This window comes from Gadus morhua, chromosome 21 (assembly GCF_902167405.1).
Source record: "Gadus morhua chromosome 21, gadMor3.0, whole genome shotgun sequence".
Classification (NCBI taxonomy): Eukaryota; Metazoa; Chordata; class Actinopteri; order Gadiformes; family Gadidae; genus Gadus; species Gadus morhua.
Genome location: NC_044068.1, coordinates 9,852,582 through 9,871,023, shown reverse-complemented (window position 1 = coordinate 9,871,023; position 18,442 = coordinate 9,852,582). Strand labels below are relative to the sequence as shown.

Sequence of the window (18,442 nt, the reverse complement as noted above, 5' to 3'; positions counted from 1 at the left end):
TGCCCCATTCACTATATTCTATAATGTAAAGAACAAAACATTTTCAAGTAACATCAACTACTTTATTTAAAAGTACATCGCTATGAGATATCCACATTGGCACAGTTAATAAACTTTGTTATCTGACATCATCATCAGCAGTGGTCTCAAACTAAAATAAAAATCGTGCAATATCGGTCAAAAAGGTTACAATGCTTGAGGCTAAGATATTTAATCCAATACAAAGACATTCAAAAACATAGCGAGCCATCTCTTTCTTTCACACCAATGCCTTCTTTAATGGCATTTAATGGCAAACACTGTAGCCACATTCATTCGTATTACCTTTATTTATTTTACCTCATTTTTTGATAATCTGTGACTCGGTCGGAAAGGGGTGATATCATTCCACCATGTGTGAGTGTGATTAGACATTACAAGCCGTTTGAAAATCTGCCTTTCCCTGTGCCCTAGTGACATCACTAGTGGGCGTGTCCACCTAGATGTATGATTGATAGATAAGCAGCAATTGTCACAGTCCACTTGGTAGGCTGGTGGACTGATCTATCCAGCATAGATCTAGGTAGGCCCAATAAGGATGTCACTAGGGTACCGGGAAAGGAAGATTTTCAAATGGCTTTTCATGGCTAATCACACACCTGGTGGCATGACATCATCCCTTTAAATATCTTGGGCCCATCTTGGTCCCATCTTTGAACTAAACTCAAACAGCATGTAGGAACTGAATACCTAATTTTGCATTCAGTGCCATCGATAGACATATATACAGTACATAGACAGCACATTGGCCTTTGGATCGTATGTCAACTTCGCTGACATATTGGCAATGTCTATAAGCAAATACAACGGGATAAGCACAATTGCGTTTACATTTCTCAACCGATTTTAGTTTTTGTATTCATATTAAATCATATATTACAAACTGAAGCCTGTTTACATGTCAGCAACGTGACAAGGCTGTCAAAGTGGTATCTACATACGGTTATCTCTCAATTAACATTTCAGTAGATTATTCAGTTCCATTTCCAGAACCCTGACGATATATGAATGATTACATAACACCACATCCCATTGGCACTTCTACTGTGTTTGTTTTCATGAATGAATAAGTGGCTCAAGCTCGTAAGAAACTCGCCCTATTAGGTCTTCGGTAGCATTACTCTCCAGATTGTTGTCGGACTCGACCTCGTTTTGGCCCTTATGTACCATGGCACCTGAAACACAAAGTACAACAAAGTGTTTCTTAGGGTAGCAAAACAAGCAGTCATCCTTGTTTGTTATTAAAGCTAGCTCTATTCCCCCAGAGTTGAGCTCGTCTGCTATCAGTTTGAACATTATGAATGTAAAGTCTGATTTGTGACACTAACTAACTGGTATGGTGTTTCTACAATAAGTACCTTTTCTAAATGTACAGCTGTGTGTGTGTGTGTGTGTGTGTGTGTGTGTGTGTGTGTGTGTGTGTGTGTGTGTGTGTGTGTGTGTGTGTGTGTGTGTGTGTGTGTGCCACTAACGTGACGCCATTCTTCTCTTTCTCCAGCATAGATACACAATGGTGGACAGTACCAGGACAAGTGCGAGACCAACCATGGTTCTTCTCATGGTTGAAGGGACATCAGATCCTGTTGGAGAAAGTTTTGAAGAGTTTACCCCAGGATAGCAAAAGTATATCGAGTATCCAGTGGCGGTATTAGGCACGGCCAAACCGGTCCCGGGGCGTCGTATTTGTGGGGGGCGCCAAATTACGTGGGTACCATAGCATTGTTTGGGGAATTGGCATATTGGCGCCCCGTCTGGCTACAGAAGCACCTGCTCGTTGAGAAGGTGAGACAGATGGACTGAAACCCCCACTGAAGTCCGTCCGTCTGTCCTGCTCAGAGGAAGTCTTGCCCGGGGCGTAACTGGACTTAGAACCACCACTGTGAGTATCCATTTCCATACCTACCCTTTTGACATCTTTTCTGTCACTAACCAATGACATTAATTTGTGGGTGGGGCTTAGGGGAGAAATCTGTTTTTTACAACGTTTATCTGAATATGTACAGAAATGAAACCCCAATTTGAACATATGATTTTCCTTAAAGGTCCCATGACATGAAAATCTCACTTTGTGAGGTTTTCTAACATAAATATGAGTTCCCCTAGCCTGCCTATGGTCCCCCAGTGGCTAAAACTTGCGTTTGGTGTAAAACGAGCACTAGCTGTTCTGCTCGCCTTTGAAAAAACGGAGGCTCAAGCGCGCTGATTTGGAATGTCTGTGCTCATGACGTCATGAGGAATCTCAGCTCCTCCCCTTACTCTGCCTGGCCCGCCCAGAGACGTTGGCCCGCCAATGAGACTCGACCGTGCGAGCGGCACATGTGTGTGTGTGAATACACACACTGTAACTCAAGTGTTTCTTGTCGGTTCTTTGACGTGTCTTGTATTTCCACAACGAGACTGTCGTGGGGGTTATCTGAGCCATGGTTGAGAAGGAATTGGGGGAAAGGAACTTTGGTTTGACTCGCTGAAGTACATGAACTGCGACATGCCACCGGTTGCCGCGAGGCACCATCGCCCTGCAGCGGGCAGCCGGCAGCAGGCAGCGCGCGGTTCAGTCGACCTCAGGTTGATGTGAAAGTGGAAGAACTAGAGACGTCGCAGAACCCGACAAAGTCGTTTGTGATTCATAATATCGTCTGGAGGCGCACAAAATATGTTATATGATATAGATATCTATGTATTATATGATATTATTTAGATATAGAGCTCCAGGACTGTAACGCAAGTGTTGTACACTTCCTTGTTATTTGGATAACCGTTCTGCTGTTGGTGTGATGGCGCATAACACGTCGGACTCTCGTCTCTGGTATTTCTACAACGAGACTCGTATTGGGGGTTATCTCAGCCAAGGTTGAGAATGAATTGGGGGGAAAGAACTTTGGCTTTGACTCCCTCAAGTCAAGAACATGAACCACGACAAGGAGGAGAAAGGGATCTTTGCCGGGCAGCGCTTAGGCACCTCCGCCTCCGGCGGTGGTCCCTCAGCGGGGCTCAAGCGGGAGACATTCGCCGCCAACAATCCCTTTCTCCTCCATGTCGTGGTTCATGTTCTTGAGGGAGTCAAAGCCAAAGTTCCTTCCCCCCAATTCATTCTCAACTTTGACTGAGATAACCCCCAATACGAGTCTCGTTGTAGAAATACCAGAGACGAGAGTCCGACGTGTAATGCGCCATCACACCAACAGCAGAACGGTTATCCAAATAACAAGGAAGTGTACAACACTTGCGTTACAGTGTGTGTATTCACATTGATGTGGACGTTGAAGAACCAGGAACGTCGGAGAACCCAACGTGGTCGTTTGAGATTCATAATATCGGCTCACACAGCTTTTGGCCGTGATAATATATATTAGGCTATATGATATAGATATCTGTGTAGGCTATATGATAATATTTAGATATAGAGCTCCAGGACTCCCGTGTGTTCTAGAATATTTACAGAACACGGCTAAAGGCTGTGTGCGCCTCGCCATTGCGATACATCCACTGTAAACAGAGCGCATGGTACCGTCCGTGGCTGCAAGCTGCTCAGGGCCACACCCCCACCCTCCTCCTTGACACGCCCACCGAAACAGCGCATTTGGGGGAAGCTCAATGTGCGACTGGCTCGGAGTGGCTGTAACTCTGCACCACGGCTGAATTTCAGGAACGTCTTTGAATACTGTGTTAGTTGCCCACTAATACCTATATTAAAGAATACATAAAATAGCATGTCATGGGACCTTTAAGGCCCCTAGACACCGCCAAAACTCAAACCAACGGCCATCTGCCTTTATCCTACCACTCAGTGGCCTCTCGTCCGACCCGTTCGCAGAAAAACTGCATTGAAAAGCACCGTGAAGACTACTGCCAAGTACACAGTCGCGTGTACGTTTTCCGACTGCGCGAGATGCAGGCGTTAGTCTTGTGTCTCCCCAAACGTTTCAGATGGCCAACGGTTGGGCCAGGGTGTTCCTCGCTTTAGACGCTCTTTTATCCTACTAGTTATATAGGTTTTATTTTAAGGCTTGAATTGGATCAACCTCAACACATATCGCATCATGTAAGAGTTTTGTTTTTGCCTATTGTTTGGAAATAAGTGTCTGAAGTTTGACACAAATCAGATGCAATTCTTTACTTTCTTTTATATTACGTTTTTTTTCTCACCAGTAATTCCCATAAAAACAATTTACATGAGTGTCTATGTGTTACATTATGTTGGCGTGTAGAAAAGGTAGCACAAAGTCCTGGAACTCACCTGACACTGTGACTTGGATTGTTTTAGAGGGGACTGAATGGAAGGATTGTGCAGAGATATTGATGGAATAGACACATGTGTAATCGCCCTGGTCTTGCGGGGTCACGTCTGAGAAATCAAAGGAAGCCGCTTGGATGATGGAGTGGCTTAACGCTGCCTGAAGCTTTGTGGCGTTGGTGTTGGTCTTGCGTAGGTAGAAGGACCCCCCCTCGTATTTGGAGAAAATGAAGCAAGAGATGGCGAAGGTGCTTCCTCCCTTGACCTCTATTTTGTTAGTGGGCATAAGCATCATGGGGCCACCCGATGGCAGGGAGATGATGGGCTGCTGGAGTTTCACTGTGAAGGGGACACCAAACAGACCTTGTGTGAGCTCACTGAGGATTGGCCGACCCCTTGTTGTTATGGCATGTCATAAAAACAACAGCAAGAAATCAGTGTCTGAAGTAAGACACAAATACGATGCAATTCTTTACTTTCTTTTGTATTGCGTTTTTTTTCTCCCCAGTAATTCCCCTAAAAACATTTTACATGCGTGTATGCGTTACATTATCTTGGCGTGTTGAGCCCTAGAATAGACCTTCTTTCATAATCTTACTCATCCTACCCTCATTAAACCCTAAAACGACACACTTAAAGTGGCACTGAGAATGTCTAATGAGAACTTGCATGGTGGAATAAGTATCCAACTTCTCATGTGTAAGTGAATCTGAAATCTGATGTCATGCGTAAAGCGAGTTCTAAGCTTGATCACCTGTTGATTCTAGTATCCATATATCTGATTAGGTGGACATCACAAACCTAGTCACATGAGCCACTTTTGTGATTCAATTAGGACTTCAGGACGTGAGCGATGCTGAGAGAAACCCAACGCTTACAGCCTTATTTGACGCAGCTTTGTGCAAAACTTGCATGAAGCTGCATCATATAAGCCTGTCAGCATACATTTTAACTTGAGCAAACATCATTTAGAAGTAGTAATTTAGGTTTGCGCTACGCTATTCAAACCATTCGTGCTGGGCCATTCACACCTTTCACGCAGTCAGTACCAACCGCCAAGAAACGTCTCCATCGTCGCATCTATGTGGATAGGTGTCGCTAGTAACACTAATTAAGGGTCCGCTCCATTTAAGTACCCACACCTGTGTTAATCCTACGATGACACCTTTCTGAAAAAGGTCTATTCACTGCACTAACATGGAACATCTGACACAAAGTCCTGGAACTCACCTGACACTATGACCTGGATTGTTTTCGAGGGGACTGAATGGAAGGATTGTGTAGAGATATTGATGGAATAGACACATGTGTAATCGCCCTGATCTTGCGGGGTCACTCCTGAGAAATCAAAGGAAGCCACTTGGATGATGGAGTGGCTTAACGCTGCCTGAAGCTTTGTGGCATTGTTGTTGGTCTTGCGCAGGTAGAAGGAGCCCCCCTCGTATTTGGAGAAAATGGAGCAAGAGATGGCGAAGGTGCTTCCTCCCTCGACCTCTATTTTGTTAGTGGGCATAAGCATCATGGGGCCACCCGATGGCAGGGAGATGATGGGCTGCTGGAGTTTCACTGTGAAGGGGACACCAAACAGAACTTGTGTGAAAACACTGAGGATTGGCCGACGCCTTGTTGTTATGGCATGTCATAAACACAACAGGTAAAAACAGTCTGACCTGTGACTTTGAGCTCAACAGGATCCCCCAGCATGTCAATGGTTTTAGATGGGATTTTCTTTTGAAAATTGCAGTGATACAAGCCTCCATGGCTCAAGTTGGTCTTGGGGATAGTGAAGGTTTCAGTTTCACTCACAGAGTATCTCTGCATTCTGAAGGGGCCTGGTGTCTTTTGTAAGACAAACATTCCTCCCAGGTGGTCGGTCATTTCCACAGAGCACGTTATTTCAACTCTGTCACCGAAGTTTACCACTGGACCCGGGTTCAGAGATACATGTGGCTTGGCTAACTTTCCTGCAAACAGGAAAACCCGTATCAATGTCGGACAAACAATACCATACAAATGACGATTACGTTTTTCCAAACAAATGGTGTTTGCTTACCTGAACATACAATGCCCACATCTTCACTATGACCGCAGTTATTTTCGCCATAGTTCGGATGAGAACACTGAGTGATCGCGTCCTCTTCACCGGTACAAACAACATCGTCCATCCATATTGGGCCACTTCCTGCACCAAATTCACCACTGAAAGAAAGGCCCTGGCCACACCCCATCTGCCGGCACACTACTTCAGTGTTACTCATTTCCCATTTGTCGTCACATATCGTTCCCCACTGGCCATTGTGTGAAATCTCCAGACGGCCAGAACATTCGCTTCTGCCATTGACCAACCTTATTGATTCTGGATACAAGAAGAGAGGAAGCGTGAACTGCATTAAATACAGATACATTGATTGTTTAAGCTGGAGGAATAATATACATGTTAAGGGGAAGGAGAAACCATATTAACTGTAATAGGAATCAGTACATTCTACTTCAGCAGTCAACACGTTTTTTACAGTTAAATCCTTCTAGTTATTTACTGTTGAATACTTCTGGCTAAGTTGAGTCCTCAAATGTATGCTTACAGCACACATTTGTTGTGCTTACAGATTTCAGCCTCCAGCAACATGATTGGTCGAAAACAACATGAAGCAAAATAAAGTGAAACAACCTGATCACCCAGATTTTAGCTCACTGGCAATCAGACTTCAGAATCATTCTGAGTAATTTAACATAATCTAACCAGCTCACTGTGTACCTGTGCAGACAACACCGGCATCCTGTCTGTGGCCACAGCTAGTGCCGTTGAATCCACTCTGTGAGCATTTGAAGACTGACGCCTCATTGTTGAAACACAGATCGCTGGCTTCCCATATGGGCCCGGTGCCTTGCTCAAACTGTGCATTCCCAGAGATGCTCGCCGCCTTCCCACATCCCAAGAGACTACACACAATCATGGCGTCGGACATGGACCAGTCTTCACCACACAAGGTGCCCCACTGGCCTGCGTGTTGGACCTCCACTCTCCCAAAACATTGACCCGTGGAATGGACCAAGCGCGTGGGCAAACCATCTGTAGTTGTGGACAGGTTGTTGGAAGAAAGATAAAATCTGTCATTGTAATTTCTACCTAATATTTATGCATTTGATTTAGATTGTAATTTTCTTGGGAGTGGTCTCATAGTATTTATTTGAATATAATGTAGTACATGAAACAATAACTAAGTTCCCTTACCTGAGCACAGAAGTCCAGCCACTGAGGTGCTGTTGCAAGTCGAGGAACCAATGTTCTGTTGTCTGCATTCGTCGGGTGAGTGCTCGCTTCCAGTACAACTAATTTCTCCGATCAACATGTTTGTGCTGCCTCGGCCAAAGAAGCCAGAATTAGGAATCTTCTGGGCCCTACCACATTGGAGATACGTACACACCACCGCCGCATCATTCATATCCCAGGTTTCATCGCACACACTTCCCCATTGGCCATTCTGGTACAATTCAACCCTTCCGGTGCACTTATTGGATCCATTGACTAACCTCACGTTACCTAAGACAAAATACAAAATATATAAAAATAGTAACGTGATAAGTGTGCCTTTCAGACATCCAGACTTCCCAAAGAGTTCTTACCTGAACAAACTACTGTTGCCGCAGCAGCATGATTCTGGCTGGTCTGGGCATATCCTCTCAGGGAGCACTGGCTTATCGAGGTTTCTCTGCCGTTACAAGTGGTGGTGTACCCTGTCGCCTGGCCGGCATGTCCGAAATTGAACGGTGTTGAGGCCACCACCGGTTCTCCACATTGCATCTCTCTGCACACCACAAGCGCTTCATTGAGCCCCCAGTTAGCATTAAACACTGGTGCCCAGTGTCCTTCCTGGTGGATCTCCACTCTGCCTGAGCAGCGGTTGCTCCCGTTCAGGAGTCGGGTGGAAACTGCAGAACACAGGATGGGAGGATCAGAGACACAATCGCAATCACACAACCGTCTGAAATGACATTTGTTATTTAAAGGGTGATCCCTTATGTCCAAAGCCTACCCGTAGGCATCTGTTAAATCGCTTTGGATTAAACCGTCTGCTAAATGACTGAACAGTTAAAGGTCAGGACACTCACTTGAACATTGCACTCCAGCATCTTCCATGTGGTTACAGCGGCTCCGACCGAAGTGTCTGTGTTTGCATTGCATGAGCGAGGTCTCGTTACCAAAACATTCCAAGTCGTCTAACCAGACGTTACCCCGGCCCGGGCCATAGTAGGCTGCAGGTTTGATGAGTAAGGGTGTTCCGCAGTCCATCGCTCGGCATGCGACCTGTGCGTCCCTGATGTCCCAGGAGTCATCACACACGGTTCCCCATTGGCCGTCGTTTTGGACCTCCACTCTCCCCGAGCATCGATCAATGCCATTCACCAGTTTAATATCTGGATGGCCTGTGCGTAATACAAGAATACAATAGTCATTGATTCTACAACTCGGACAGGTATTAACACAACACACACACACAAACACACACTATACATCTCACAATTCTAACTCACAAATAATAAAATAATGACCAAGAATATGTTGTGCCTCATTCATGCACATGATGAAAAGAATTCAACGCTCTATCTTTTACCTGTGCAGTAAACAACTGCTGCTTCGCATGCGCTCGGGTTCGACTGAAGCGGGCAGGCGGCGATGGAGGTCTCAGCGCCGACGCAGCTGGCCATGAAATTTCCCAGATTAGAACTCGCTCCGATGTTGAGCCTCACAGGCTTGTTATCCGGCGTGCCGCAATCTAACTCACGGCACACCAGTGACTCTTCCTTATCGCCCCAATGGCTGTTTTTACAAATCTTCACCCACTGGCCCTCGTGTTCAACTTCCAGTCTACCATTGCAACGATCAGTGCCGTTGAACAGCTTGACTTTCTCTGAAAAGGGCAAATAGTATATTACATAACGCATGATTAACCCATGAACAAAAAAAGATGAATGAGTTATACCCTTTTCCAGTGTGTCAACATAGAATTCCTACTTGACTTGGAGATGAATTGTGAATAAAAGTGATTACCTGAACACAAGACGCCGGCATCTTCCGAATGGCCGCAGTTATTGACCCCAAAGCCTGCGTGGTTGCATTCTCCCAGTGCCCTCTCTTGGCCATTGCACCCAAGGTTATCCAGCAGAATGGGGCCAGCCCCCTGGCCAAAGTGGGCATCATGTTTGACCCCCAGAGCCGTCCCGCATTTCATCTCGCGGCACGCAACTTCTGCCTCCTGTAGGCCCCAGCCATCACCGCAGACTGATCCCCACTGGCCTTCGTGTAAGACCTCCACTCGTCCAGAACAACGAGTCGTCCCGTTGACCAGCCGAATCTGTTTAGTGTCTAGAGTGAAATGCCAATAACAATGTCTGATAAATGAATATTATAATGTACATTTATAAGACATTGTTTGGCAATCATTTTGTTTTTTTTACAATCTCAAAAGTTTGTAGAAATGTGTTTTTTAATACCATTTAAACCCCACACGCTGATTCCTTGAAGGGCCACCTACCCTTAAAGAGACACACTTGAAGAGCAAGGCTCTCACCCTTGAAGGGCCATGCTCTTCAAGCATGGCTCTTCTAGGAGGATGGAGTCACCCATCCCAAGAAACAGGATAAAAGCATCTACCAAACGGCACGCGCATTCTCCACACATTACCAATAACAATACAAGTAAGGGTTAACATACTTGCACAGAGAAGGGAGGCGCTGTCACAAGTGTCGGCTGTTTCATTGATTTCACACTCCATGAAGGACGTCTCGTTTCCCAGGCACCTTGCCTTGACTCCTATTGGCGCAATTCTGTCCTCAAAGTCTGGCATATCCTGTCCAGTAAGCGGGGTCCCACATTTCAGCTCCTGACACAACACCTCATGCTCTTTCTGGCTCCAGCCACTGCTGCACAATTTCCTCCACTGATCACCATGTTTGACCTCAATGCGACCCTCACAACGCTGAGTCCCATTGAGCAGCTTGATGTGGTCTGAAAAAGAAACCCCAACAAGATCCTTGAATTTGTGAATTAAATTTCTGTGACCGTGTAAGAGTAAGAATGACTTCTGACTTCTCTACTCTGTAGTGTCATAAATGCATTTTGAATTAAACTGTCGCTTCTTTTATAGATAATAATACATATTACATTTTTATTAATACTTTATATAATTATTATTACATCATTATCAATTTTATAGATATAACAACACCTGCAACTGCAAAACATAAACAATTGTAATCGTTGAATACCTTTTCCAGTAAGTTAGGGTTGCAATTTCCCACAATTAGGGTATAAGATCTAACTAAGCAAACATTGCATATGCATATATGTAACTCTTTTTAGCAACCTATCAAGTGCTGATATTGGCAGTGTCTAAGTAGAATTGTAGCCTTGCCATTGTGGTAGGTAGTTGACCTGGCATGTCATCTGTATTTTGTTCATGGTCGACGTATAACACTACTCCACAATTTGGCCAATGGGACGACTCTTTCTCTTCAATATGCTGCTCAATACCCAATTATCCCCAAACTTCTCTACGACTGTGGGACTCCTTATGCGTGGTTGACCAAAACCTGCTTTGCTTCCCCACTGACATCGACATTTGTTTAATCTCCTCCCCCCTTTTAACCCGTGTGAATGTGTACATATTGCGCCGTTCTAGGTAGGCCTATAAGGTCTACTGCCTCGTGTCACACCACTGTCCATGAAGAACGGTATCGAGCAAGGGTGGGTCTAATCTGGATGGCTGCAACGTAACTCACGTAACACCCCCGTCTCACGGACGATACATTGAGACACATTGGTCTTGTTACATTCACCTCCCTTAAGAAAAACAAATCTGTGGTGTGGAGTGTTAGGACAACAGGCGATATATGAAAAACTAATGTGAAAACACGTTGTTGTACTGCAGCCGAACCTGAACACACGACCCCCACGTCTTCGCCGTGGCCGCAGTTGTGGATGCTCAATGCACTGTGTTTGCATTTCTGCAACGAGGTCTCCTGGCCGGAGCAGCGCACGTCGTCCAGCCAGATCATCCCCTTGCCCTGGCCGTAGAAGGCGCGCGGCTTGATCTCCAGGGCCGTGCCGCAGTCCAGTGAGTTGCACACCACCTCGGCGTTCGTCATGGTCCAAGCGTCGTCACACACCGTGCCCCACTGGTCGCGGTAGAACACCTCCACCCGACCGGAGCAGCTGGTGGGCCCGTTGACCAGCCGCATCGCCACTGTGTCTGGGTCTGGGGGGGGGGGGGGGGGGGGGGGGGGGGGGGGGGGGGGGCGTAGAATTATTGCTAATTCTTGTGTTACGCCAGAACTAACTAGAACTTTAATACTATCTACTAGCTGATAAAGTTCTTGATCTGTTCAAAATATCAGCATTGGAAAAGGTAGACAGAAAAAAAAGTTCTCAAATAATTGTACGGTTTTATATATTTTATTTTTTTAATGTCTTGTGTGTCTCTAGAATGTCTCTGGTGTCTTCTTATCTGTCATCGTGATGGAACAGATGTTATCGGGATGTTATTCTTTGCTCAATATGCTGTTCAATAAATAGCGTTGATCTAACACTTAATTCCCTACATTATCTAGATTATAAAATGTTCAGTATACATCTCGCAATTTTTCTAACTCACGAATAATTAAATAATGACCAAGAATATTTTGTTCCTCATTCATGCACATGATCAAAATAAATCAACACGCTATCTTTTACCTGTGCAGTAAACAACTGCTGCTTCACATGCGCTCAGGTTCGACTGAAGCGGGCAGGCGGCGATGGAGGTCTCAGCGCCGACGCAGCCGGCCGTGAAACTTCCCAGATTAGAACCCGCTCCGATGTTGAGCCTCACAGCCTTTTTATCCGGCGTGCCGCATTCTAACTCACGGCACACCAGTGACTCTTCCTTATTTCCCCAATGGCTGTCATTACAAATCTTCACCCACTGGCCCTCGTGTTCAACTTCCAGTCGACCGTTGCAACGATCAGTGCCGTTGAACAGCTTGACTTTCTCTGAAAAGGGCAAATAGTATATTACATAACGCGTTCTAACCAAACAGCCCTTTTACTTGTAGAGTAAAAAGCCTTCAAGCCTTCGATCTTCTTTTGCCTATCGTTTTGTGCCTTGCTTCTCTTGATCCCATGATCATGCCTCATCAAACATCTACTGAATGTCTGCATCAGATGGGACTTTTCCAACATTGACTCGTTTAGTGAAAAAGAGATGAATGAGTTGAACCCTTTTTCAGTGTGTCAACATAGAACCCCTCCTTGACTTGGAGATGAATTGTGAATAAAAGGGAATACCTGAACACTCGACGCCGGCATCTTCCGAATGGCCGCAGTTATTGACCCCAAAGCCTGCGTGTTTGCATTCTCCCAGTGTCCTCTCTTGGCCATTGCACCTAAGGTCATCCAGCAGAATGGGGCCAGCCCCCGGGCCAAAGTGGGCTTGGTATTTTACCCCCAGGGCCGTCCCGCACTTCATCTGGCGGCACACAACTTCTGCCTCCTGTAGGCCCCAGGCATCATCGCAGACTGATCCCCACTGGCCTTCGTGTAAGACCTCCACTCGTCCAGAACAACGAGTCATCCCGTTGACCAGCCGAATCTGTTGACTGTCTATCCCTGTTCAGAAAGGGACCAGTTACTCACAAAACATCAAAGAGTGAAATGCCAATAACAATGTCTGATATATGAATATGATTATGTACATTTATAAGACATTGTTTGGTAATCGTTCACATTGTGGCCTTTTTTGCAATCTCTAAGGTTTGTAGAAATTTGTTTTTTAATACCATTTAAACCTCACACCAATCAAATCGTTGAAGGGCCACCTACCCTTAAAGAGCCACCCTTGAAGAGAAAGGCTCTTCAAGGGTGGTTGATATTAAAAAACACATTTCAAAAAAACTTTTAAGATTTAAAAAATGGCCCCACTCTGTGGCTGGGTGTCGTGGTCTCTGCTCTTTGTATAGCACATGTTGTTTGTCAAATGGATTGAACGTACTCACCTGCATTCAGAGGGGAATTCAGTAGACCTACAGAGGAAACAAACGATTAAGGGATTCATAATAATCATAATATCATTATAGTACAATGTTTAATAATGATACTAAAAACGAATGGCCCATCAATTATAAATATTGGCTAATGAGTTTGTTATAATTATTGCTAATACAATTTTTGTATTACGCCAGAACTAACTAGAACTATGATGCAATCTACTAGCTGATAAAGTTCTCGATCTGTTCAGAAAATCAGCATTGGAAAAAGTAGACTGAAACAAAAAAGTTCTCAAATAATTGTACGCTTTTATTATTTATTTTTTTAGAATGTCGTGTGCCTCTAGAATGTCTCTGGTGTCTTGTTATATGTCATCGTGATGGAAGAGATGATATCGGGATGTTATTATTATAGTTAATTCCCTACATTATCTAGATTATAAAAATGTTCACGTATATTTCACATTTGCAACAGAAGAGGATAGAAACATCCTTACCTATGGCTATAACAAGGAGGACATGAAGACGTTTGGCCTTCATAGTAGTTATGAAGGACAGCCTGACTCCTGTCAATACTGAGGATAAAAACAAATACACAAGTAGTAGTTGTTTAACTTGTAGGTGCTCATTTATGTGGACAAAAAGTAGAACCTATTTGCTGTAGCAATTTGTTAAGATAATGATTGAGATGTTTCACCTTCTTAGTACACCCAACCGAAGGATCTCCTTAACAGCAGACAAATCCAGGATACTAAATCGAAATAGTGGAACAGTCCGGAAATGAAAAAAGGACAAAATGAACTTCCCTGTATAGCTGGCATAGAGGAAGTGACAAAAATGATCTTCGTACTTGGGATGCCTGTTGAATTTTGGGTCAATCATTAAAGTTGTGATATCATGCCGCCGTTTGAAAATCGGCCTTTCCCTTTTCCCTGGAGACATCACTAGTGGGCGTGTCCACCTAGATGTATTATGGATAGATAAGCAACAATTGCCTGGTTATTAAGCACACAATATACACCGTAAGAAAATAAAATGCAGACTTCACATTTAAGAAAGACTACTGGGGGAAGTAAATTTCAAAATCAACATCAGTTGAGCATCTTTTTTTCACATGTGAATTGGGATTCTCACTGTTGGCCCAACCTCATTGAAATCAATACGACAAGAACACATTGGAGCGCTTTTTGTTGGGGATACTAAATCATCAAAATCGTATAAACATTAGTTGTGTACTCCAGGGTGACAACGAAGTGCAAAACAATGTGCCTTTTCCTATTTATTTTATCTGTTTCAGTGTGGAGAAACTGTGTTCCCAAGAGGCTGAGCTTACATTAAGGGTTGCAGCAATCTTGCACAGTCTAAAGAGCGCAAAGGAAACTTCCCTGTTCTACTGTTCTTTCCTCATTTCATGACAGCTGCTATAAGAACAGCAAGTCAGTTAAGAAATGAAATCGTTTTACTTAGCTTCGACTCTTGCAACAGGAGAAATCGTGGCTCTTTCTCCAAGAGTAGTCGCTGAGCTCTCATCTACCGAGAAGCAGCAGCACAGTGTTTGGGTTAGCCGCTCTAAGTTACCCGTGTAGAACTTTGCGTTAGTTAGTTAGTTCCGTAAAATCTGTAAAATCATAGTTATTTTATTTGGTCATCACGGGGGGGCCACAGGGGGGGGGGGCAGGGACGTGTCTAAAGGGGCACTGGCCCCTATAGGCCCCCGTGTAGAATCGCCATTGATGGCCCGTGTTGTAGCAATGTTCACTACCATGATAAAAGCACCCTGCAAATTCGTAGGCTGTGTGTGTACTCTGGGCATATCCGTCTAGGAAGAATGTTCCATATTGAACCTCACCATGATTGAGAGCATGGTGAATCTCCACAATCCAAACCAGTATCCTCCATTTAAATAAATAAATTAGAATCAGTTATGTTACAATCTATTGCTCAATAAGGGAACAAAATGGGGATTTAGCTTATGGAGCACTTGAAAGCCCTTGCGCAATAATATGAATTCTAAGAACTAGGTTTGGGTGGTTCCCAACATGCGTAAGATAATGTAATAATTGCAAAGCAAACAATTTCTGTTCCCTCTTTCTTCATTTGTCACGTGAAGTTGTTCCCCATTTTGTTATACTTTTCCATCATTGCCAGTAGGCCAACGTTTTTTTTTTTTATTATATCAATATAAATTTAAATAAAAATAAATAAATATAAAGAGAAAAGTCGACTCTCTTTAGCTTTCAATTAAATCATTTTATTTGTTAGTTTTAATCCGACTGTAAATTACTTTGAAAGGATGAACCTCAGTTTTGTGATTTAGACCTCACTTGACCTAACTCCCAGAGGTCCACGGTGCAATGTTTTTCACCACTGGGATGCTGACGGCGTTACCCGCCTAATTTTTTTTCCTTTGGCGGCCCTCAGTCAAATTTTGGGTCACTAAATTGGCCCTCAGCTGTCAAAACTCTGAGAACCCCTGTTGTAGACCAACTTCGGAAAAATGTAGTTCCACCGTAGAAACGCTAGAGGTCAGCAATACTTCCCGTTGCGCAATGACGTCGGTTAGGAAAAGTGGAGTAGAATTCATTTTTAACAGCGCTGTCTTTTCCTATGTTCGAAAGGAAGCACATTTTCATCTCTCCTTGACCGATGACGTTTTCCACAAAGGTTAAGTAAGGGATAGGAGATTAGACTATTCGTAGAGGAATTGGGACACAGCTAAGGAGTCTCACCCATGTGCCGTGTTCCAATACCCGTACAGTCCGTACTTTACTTACTAGCCAAATTTTAAGTACGTAGTACGTTCCAATCTGGCGAAAAGTAGTATTCTTCAAGGACCCGGATGTCGTACTCAAAACGGGCTAATCGTGAAGTGTGGATCGAAGGGATCGAAGGACACTTTCCGTACTCAACGGCAGCCATCTTAGCTACGTAGCGGAAGAGGCGGAGCCAGGCTGAGCCAAAGTCGGCGCATTTTCCACATAGCCTGCATTAATAGAGTCATTTTGTAGTTTTTATATCTTTTTATAGCTTTTTATAGCTGCCGAGTTCCAAGTGCGGGTGTGGTGACGTATATCATATGCGTCGAGAGCAGCGAAGAGCTGTAGTTCACAAAGCGGCCTCACATAAAACCTAAAATTATCATACTTCTTCACGAAAATTTTTAGTTTCCTTTGCATGACAAATTATCATTTAAATCCACAAACAACATATGTGTAATCCAGGGCATATAAAGACTGGGACCAGAAGATAAATATTTTCTCTCCATTGGCACCCATTCATATTTTTCGATCTCATAGGTCCCATGAGCTCTAGCGGAAGGGGCGTGATTTCGCCACTCCATTGGAACACGGTCATCTATCGTAGATTCGTAGATTCTTAAGTTCCATTTCCAGAACCCTGACGATATATGAATGATTACATAACACCACAACCCAATGGCACTTCTACTGTGTTTCTTTTCATGAATGAATAAGTGGCTAAGTAAAAAAAACTCGCCCGGTTAGGTCTCTGGTGGCATTTCTCTCCAGATTTTTATGGGACTCGACCACGTTTTGGCCCTTATCTTCGGGTTGGAACATTGCCATATTCAATGGTTGCTCAGGGAAGGAATAGGAAGACATTTTTGTTTGAATCCAGAACCTTTCATTTGGGAGCCTAGCCACTAGAATATCCTGCCTCTATATTAAACGATGAAGCATGCAAACACATCACATGGTCTTCCCTGATAAAATGACTTGGACTCTATTAAAACTGCTTCATTGGACATTATCTTCTTTATGTCCCTTTCACTCGGTGCTCCACCTCTTATATCTGCAGTGTCTTCTTTCATCTCTTCCCCAACTCTATCTGTGAATTGTACCATGGCGCCTACAACACAAAGTACAACATGGTGTTTCTTGGGGTAGAAAAAAAAAGCAGCCATCTTCTTTGGTATTAAAGCTAGCTTGATAATATATCAGCGATTTTATCGTGACTCCATCCCTGCCAACTAGATATTTCCCCCACAGAGTGTTATCTTGGGTGGAGCAGCCCTACTATGTTGTAGTAGAACTTCTGGGGGACACATCAGAGCCTTGGCCGGAAACAAAAAACTGAAAGGGGCGGAGTTACACCTTTTTTCCTGTTTTGTTACACAGCTAATCTATTGAAGATGAACTAATTTGTGAGATTGAATGAATTCGCCAGAAGGGGATTTTATTCTGGGGAATGTGTTTTTCTGCAGTGGCCAGTCTACACAGTGGTGATTAAAAACCTTTATAGCCGAGGTGTGTTCTGTGCCTAGTTGCAGGTTAACCAGAAGGTTTGATTGATGGGTAAATAAAGCACTCAAAATATGTATATCATTTAGAAAATGTCTCTAAAACAGTGTTAAAGTCCAGTTTTTATCGTTTTTGGCAGTAACAGGTGTTTTCTAACTATTCAGCGTTGACTTCACGTTGGGGAGACGTGGTGGAAGGTCGCCTCAGCCTAGTACTAGAACTATGGCGTCTAAGAGGTGGCAAGAGCCACAATTAACATGTATGATGGCCCACAGTCGTATCATTTGGAACCTGTCAAACGTGAGAGGGCGAATGAGGAATTGCAGAGAACTGATGCATTAAACTGAGAACAATTAAAGGCATGGTCAGATGAGAATGAGTGTAGAGTTGCTATAATTTAGCAATGCAGCAACGAGCGCTGGAGCATGAACAGCATTGCATACAATAGCAACACTTTTATTTATTTTTACTGTCAGTGAATAGCACCGAGTGAAAGTCATCGTTTTCTTTATATCTAGTGACAGCGATTATGTCGTTCAAATTAGTACCGATAAATTGAGTCAGAAGATCTAGAAATAGGTGGCATAATGCTATCTATGGGCTAATTTGCCAGTCCCACCTGTGAAATTCCACCCAGATAATCAGTATTTACGCCTCGTTTCCACATACTTATGTTTTTCGTATCCGTGCTTCCGTAAATTTACGGAAGAAGTCGCTAGTGTTTTACGTACGGGCATGAATTTATTTACGGACAAAAGATGTTCGGAGGAAACCGATGGATTGCTTACTCCGGGTAGGAAATGAGTCCTTAGCCCAAGTGAAGGAGTTCAAGTACCTCGGTGTCTTGTTTGCGAGTGAGGGTACTATGGAGCGTGAGATTGGCCGGAGA

General features: G+C 44.0%; 1 protein-coding gene across 3 annotated transcripts; it reads right to left on the bottom strand.

Annotated features, from left to right (window-relative positions):
• Positions 1-48: 48 nt before the first annotated feature.
• Positions 49-14,248, bottom strand: LOC115534679 (deleted in malignant brain tumors 1 protein). 3 transcript variants are annotated; one of them, XM_030345834.1, is made up of 20 exons: positions 14,145-14,248; positions 13,992-14,045; positions 13,792-13,869; positions 13,304-13,330; positions 12,597-12,917; positions 12,006-12,302; positions 11,209-11,529; positions 9,987-10,280; positions 9,324-9,638; positions 8,887-9,183; positions 8,384-8,698; positions 7,898-8,203; positions 7,506-7,814; positions 7,029-7,343; positions 6,327-6,629; positions 5,944-6,237; positions 5,504-5,839; positions 4,277-4,612; positions 1,512-1,619; positions 49-1,214 (listed from the first exon to the last, which is right to left on the bottom strand). In XM_030345834.1, the coding sequence occupies exons 3-20, from the start codon at positions 13,832-13,834 to the stop codon at positions 1,096-1,098; spliced, it is 4,656 nt and encodes a 1,551-aa protein (XP_030201694.1). In that variant the 5' UTR covers positions 13,835-13,869; positions 13,992-14,045; positions 14,145-14,248; the 3' UTR covers positions 49-1,095. The 3 variants fall into 3 exon arrangements, with proteins under 3 accessions (XP_030201694.1, XP_030201695.1, XP_030201693.1); XM_030345835.1 differs by having other exon boundaries at positions 1,564-1,619; positions 13,992-14,221; XM_030345833.1 differs by having other exon boundaries at positions 13,992-14,219.
• Between the last annotated feature and the right edge of the window lie 4,194 nt (positions 14,249-18,442).